Source organism: Petaurus breviceps, unplaced genomic scaffold (genome assembly GCF_028583685.1).
Source record: "Petaurus breviceps papuanus isolate PSGF00001 unplaced genomic scaffold, PetGlider_PUasm1.0 90692, whole genome shotgun sequence".
In the NCBI taxonomy this organism is placed as follows: Eukaryota; Metazoa; Chordata; class Mammalia; order Diprotodontia; family Petauridae; genus Petaurus; species Petaurus breviceps.
In genome coordinates, this window is record NW_027187313.1 from 853,196 (window position 1) to 859,239 (window position 6,044).

The 6,044-nt window shown below is 47.2% G+C and overlaps 1 protein-coding gene across 1 annotated transcript in view; it reads left to right on the forward strand.

Annotated features, from left to right (window-relative positions):
• The window catches only part of LOC138144245 (ADAMTS-like protein 2), a 32,429-nt gene extending 26,778 nt beyond the window's left edge, over positions 1-5,651 (forward strand). Inside the window, exons 13-17 of the mRNA XM_069065608.1 lie at positions 24-179; positions 560-730; positions 3,366-3,542; positions 5,299-5,443; positions 5,533-5,651. Coding sequence (XP_068921709.1) covers positions 24-179; positions 560-730; positions 3,366-3,542; positions 5,299-5,443; positions 5,533-5,651 — 768 coding nt within the window. The remainder of the gene's footprint in view (positions 1-23; positions 180-559; positions 731-3,365; positions 3,543-5,298; positions 5,444-5,532) is intronic.
• Positions 5,652-6,044: the final 393 nt, after the last annotated feature.

Genomic DNA, 6,044 nt, shown 5'->3' on the forward strand with positions numbered 1-6,044 from the left:
CTCTTTCTCCCTGGGGGGCCCAGTGCTCAGCTCGATGTGGTGGGCAAGGGACTATGAGGAGAGAGGTGCGCTGCTCCGTGGAGCTGTCGCTGTGTAATGAGGCCACGAGGCCAGCCAGCGAGAAGGAGTGTCTGGGTCCACCCTGTGATCGGCAGTGGACTGCTTCTGACTGGGGACCGGTGAGTCCTGCCTGCCAGCGAGTTTTCTGTTCCTTCAGCCTTTTGTGATCCTTGGGCAATAAATGTATATAAGTGACAGGAAGAAATGAGGTCTCAGTTGAAGATGACCGAGATGGAGAAAAACTATACCCAACATACCCCTAGTTTCAGCTCAATGAGCTCAATGCCCCACAGTCTGAAACTTATTTCCCTTTCCAAGGAAGCAAGGGTTTTCTGTGAGGGAGTAGGGAATAGTGAAGATTTAGAGAACTCTTAGCAAATAAGGACAAATTTGTAAGGACAGATATCTAAGTACCATCGGTGAGAGCTATTTAAGCAAGACTATGTTGCCTCCCCAAAGCTCCCAAATGACCCACCCAATGATCCCATGTTTCTCCAAGTGTTCAGGCACCTGCGGTGAGGGACGGATGAGCCGAATCATCTCATGTCGAAATTTGGAGGGGAAGGTGATCTCGGGTTCCCAGTGTGACCCAGTCATGAAGCCACTAGCTGTTTATCCCTGTGGAAGCTGGAATTGCCCTGCCCACTGGGTGGAGCAGGGGTGGGAACAGGTGAGTCTCAGTAAGAAAGTGCTGCTTAAGGGGTGGCCAGGTGGCTCAGCGAGTAAGAGCACCAGCTCTAGTGTTGGGATGACCTGGAGATCGAATCCTGGGCTCAGACACTCAGCACCACACCCAGAAATAACTGGCCATGTAACCTTGAGCAAGTTACTTAACCCCGATTGCTTAAAAAAAGAAAGTGCTGCTTGGTTGGGGGGGGGGGTTGCCTGCTTTTAGGAGGGAAGACGGTGGCAGGTTGAGGGAGGCTCAGGTTCTTACCCTAGAGACACAGGAGAAAAACTTCAAGACAAGGAATGGATATGTCTTAGAAGTGACCCTGGGGACTCAACTATGGAGGAATCAGGATGATTTTATATTACTGTCACCCTGCTGGAATAAGCCTGTAGAGTCATGGGATAGATGGCCATATTGATAAGACCTGGATCTGGGGACTTGTATTCTTCCGGGGATGCTGGTAGTAGATATGCCTGCTTGGGCAGGCAGTCCAACTGTGTGTCTCCTCCTTACCCTTCTTGGAAACTTTGGGGAAAATGGTGGAGTACCTGCTTAGGAGTATCTAGGAGTGCTTTGTCAATTTGGCAATTTTCGGAAATCCCCACTAGGGGGAAAGAGCATCATTCTTTTGCCTGGATGGTTTTTTCCCCATCCTCCCCTTGCACTTGCGGGAAGATGTGGGTAGCAGGCTTACCCCCATAGAACTCATTCCCATTTCATCATATTACTCTGCTCCAAGAATGGTTACCTTTACTCGCTGGCTTCCAAACTTTGTTTTCCTGGCTTCTTCATCCCCTGGTAACACACCCTCTGGGAATTTGGGGTGGAGAAGGATTTCTGGTCATTGAGACAAGTCATATCAAATAGCCATCAAGCATTTATTAATCATCTACTACGTGCTGGGGATACAAAGAAAGACATATCCTACTACCCCCCGTCCCCCCGCCAAAGAAAACCCCTCAGTCCCTGCCCTCAAGGAGCTTACAGTCTAACAATCACAACATCTAGACAACTCTGTCCAAATAGCATATATATGGGAAAAATTGGAGATAATTTCAGAGGGAAGACACTAAGGTTAAGGAGGACTGGAAAATGCTTCTTACAGAGGGTGGGACTCTATCTGAGACTTGTAGGAAGCTAGAGAAGTCAGGAAGTCAAGGTGAGGAGAGGCCTTCTAGACCTGAGGGACAGTCTGAAAATGACCAAGAACTGGGAGCTAGAGTTGTGTTCCAGGATCAGCCAGGAATCCAGGGTCATGGGACCACAGAGTAAGTGTGATAAGGGATAAGGTATGAGAAGACTGGAAAGGGAGGAATAGGCCAGCCAGGTGATGAAAGGCTTTAAAAGTCAAAGAGAGAATTTTATATTTGATCCTGGAAGTAATAGGGAGCCTTTGGAGTTTATTGAGTGTGTATGTATGTGGGGGTGGGAGGAGAATGGGGGTTCCATGATCTGTGTTGTAAGATCAGTTTGCCAACTGTGACAGAAATAAGTCGAGCAGATTTCCTGTCATTAGATTGTAAACTCAAGGGCAGGGACCGTTTTGTTTAGTCTTTGTGTGCCAAGAGCATGGTGCATTAAAAAACGTGTATTGTTCTGAATCTGTGATTTTATTGGTTTGAGGACTTTCTGGTGTGGAAACTCCCTCTTATAATGCAGATCAGCAGCTCATCCGTAACTTGGACTCTCCTGGAGATGCTGGCAGAAGAGATGTGAGTCGGGCAGGCAGTGTGTCCAATTATGTGTCTCTTCTTTGCCCTTTCTGGAAACTTTGGGGGAAAGTGGTGGAGCAGGCAGGAGTGCTTTGTCAAGGACCAAAGGTGGCAATTTCAGGAAATTCCCAGTAGGGGGCAAAAATATCACTCCTTTGCTTGGATGGTTTTCTCCCTATCCTCCCCTTGGACTTCCCAGAAGATGTGGGTAGCAGGCTTGCCCCCCACAGAGCTCATTCTAATTTTGTCATATTACTCCGCTCTAAGAATGGTACCTTTACTCCTCAACTCACTGGTTTCTAAACTCTGCCTTTCTGGACACTTTTGTCTGCCATTGGCTTCATGTCCTTTCAACTCACCCTCTGGGGATTTTAGATGCCCTTAAATCTCTTCTTCTTTTGGAGACGCTTTCCTCATCTCTAAGATGAGACTGATTTGGGCTAGGTGACTTTGCTTCCTGTTGTAATTTAGAGAATTGCCTGGGATAGTGGGAGGTCAAGGGACTTGTCAATGGTCACCCAGCTGATTTGCGTCAGAGACAGGACTTAAATCCAGCTAGGTCTTCCTGACTCCAACACTGGTCTTCTATCCTCTGGGCATGCTACTTTTCCCCCTTGACTACTATGACTTTAATAAAACCTTGTTGAATGAATGAATGAACGAACGAATGAATGAATGGAATGGAGAGAAGCTTAGGAGGACAAGGTCAGAGGTCAAGAGGTACTTCACAGTAGGGATTGGGGAGAACTGTTGGCAAAACAGTCTCAGTCTTGGGCTATGTTTCTCCTAGCTGAAAACCTGCCAGTTTCATCGTCCCACAGGGAGAAGGACAAGACACCAAGACAGACTGTAGCTGAGTGATGGTAAGGACACCAAGTTTTACTGCTCTCATAGCACTTCTTTCTTCTCTCTGACCCTAGTGCAATGCCAGCTGTGGCCGAGGGGTGAAGATCCGCAGGGTGCTGTGTGCAGGGCTGGAGAATGGAGTATACCGTGAGTACCCTGAAGGGCACTGTGATGGCTCCCACAAACCGGAGGTACAAGCACCTTGTTTCAAGAGACCCTGTTCCATCTGGTTCACCACAGCTTGGTCTCAGGTAAGGAGATGGAGGGAGACATAATAGCAATGGCAAAAGAGTGGGGAATTATGAGTAGCAGGAGATGTTCCCCCATGGAGGATAGAGGGGGCATTGCAGAGGAATGGGGTTTAGGGTTGGAATAGATTCCTGCTCTCATTATTTCTATCTTTCCCATCAATATGGTATAGTTGAAAGTTTGTTGGATCTGGAGTCAAATTCAAATCCCAGAGCTGCCACTCCCTTTGTGATCTGTGTGTGTTACCTGATTAAAATCACCTGTGTAACTGTAGGCTTTGCCTTTCTCGGCCTCAGTTTACTCATCTGTAAAATAGAGTTTGGACCAGGTGACCCATCAGGGTCCTTCCAGCTCCAAGTTCATGATCCTTTGATCTTAAAGCATTAACCACTATACTCTGGTTTGTGGTGCTGGACAGAGTCAGCTGAAGGCCTGTCACTGCTGCTATTTTTCTGAATAAAACTCAAGTTGGCTGATTTCCCTTCTTCTTTGCCAGTCACTCAGTCCCCAGGGGGAGGATTAGTGACCTCTGGGTTCTGAGTGGTACAAACACCTTTGCAGAGGATGAGCCAGTCCTGTGTGGGTCTGGGGATGAGGCGAGATTTCTCTTCTAATGGGATAGACGTGTTCCTTGGAGTTACTCTCTCTGGAAAGTGGGGGAAGCATAATGGATGCTGGCATGGCCTAAGGAGTCTGGAAGGAATGGTGAATCTTAGATATGATGATGCTCAAGGAAATATGGATCAATTAATGGAAAGGCATTTATTAAGCATTTACTATGTGCCAAGCTGTGTGCTAGATGCTACAGATACAAATGCAGGCCTTGCCTCCAAAGAATTCAAATTTTAACAGGAGGAAGAAACACACAAATGCGGCAGTAGAAGGCAGAGAAGGGCACTTTGGGCCCGAAAGTTACAAGAATGGAGAGGAGTGCCATCGAGTGTGGGTTGACACACCTTTTCCAGGAGCAGTGGCAGAGGTCACTTGATCATAAATCCCCCAAGGTCTCAGTGGCTCTCGGGCTGATGGATTTTGTGTCTTAAGTTAATGGAAAAGGGAATTGAATCATAAGGAGACAGATTTAGAGCTGGACCCAGAGGTTTTGGAGGTCATCCAGTCCCATCAAACTCCCTCATTTTACAGACAAGGAGACATTAGACCCAGACAATTTAAGGGATCTCCCAGGGTGTCATAGAGCTAGTAAGTGTCTGATCTGAGGCAGGACTCAATAGGGGTCTTTCTGACTCTAAATCCAGAGTCCTATCTATTATAATATGCTCTCTCTCCATTATGGTTCCCCCAAGTTCCTCGTGGCTTATGCTAGATAGAGGGATTTTGTATATTGAGCTAAGGGACCAGAACAAGGGAATGGAAATTGTGATGGCTGAGGCCTTAAAATGAAGAGGGAAAGCCACTTTTCTATTTGTATTTCTGGCACCGAACAGGATACCTGAAACATAATAGGTTCATGATAAATGTGACTTGGTTGTTTGATTGGTAGATAGGTGACACAGTATAGCAAACTATACTTGTAGTCAGGAAAATCTGAGTTCCAATCCAGCCTTAGATGCTTTACTAGCTATGGGATCCTAGGCAAGTCACTTAAACTCTGTGTGCCTCAATTTTCTCAGTCTGTAAAATGAGAGGATTAGAATCCAGCTTTAAATCTACAATCCTCTGATACAGCCCCAAGTTAGGATTTTGCTTTTAACCATCACTTTTTATTTCTTCTCCCTGTCCCTCTTGGGCTGTGGACAGTGCAGTAAGACTTGTGGCATGGGACTGAGGCTACGAGAGGTCAAATGTTACCAAGGAGAGGAGTTGGGCCAGGGATGTGACTTGAGTTCCAAGCCGGAGGCCAAGCAGATGTGCCAAGTGCAGCTGTGTCCCACAGAAGCTCCAGGTGCGGGCTTGGGGAGACCTTGGGACATGAGGCAGGTGGTAGGGATGGGAACAGCTGAATTGTCTCATGGCCTGATTTCTATTGTCTAGATGAAAACTGTGAGGACAAAGCCACAGCCAACTGTGCCCTGGTGCTGAAGGTGAAGTTGTGCACACACTGGTACTACCGAAAAGCCTGCTGTGGTGCCTGCCGCGGTAAAGCTCTCTGACTTGTCAGGGTTGGGCTGTGACCTGCTTCTTGCCCGGTGGTGGGTGTAAATGGAAGGATTCCCCTGTAACCTTGTACACAAAAAAGCTACTTGTTTCTCTAGGACCATAGGGCATAGATTTAGAGCTGGAAGGGACCTGAGAGGCCAACTCCTTCATTTTACAGATGAGGAAACTGAGGCACATTTGCCGAGGGCACTTGAACCCAGCTTTCTCTGACTTTGAGGCCGGTACCCTATCCACTACTCTGTACTTCCTCACAAATGCTGCCTCCCTAGTTTCTTTCTGACTCTCAAGGTCTCAGAGGCATTTCTCTCCCTTCTTGCAAACCTTCCCTGATAAAACTACCTGTTGCTGTTCATCTCTGCCTAGAGTCCTACCTGTTTGTCTCTTTC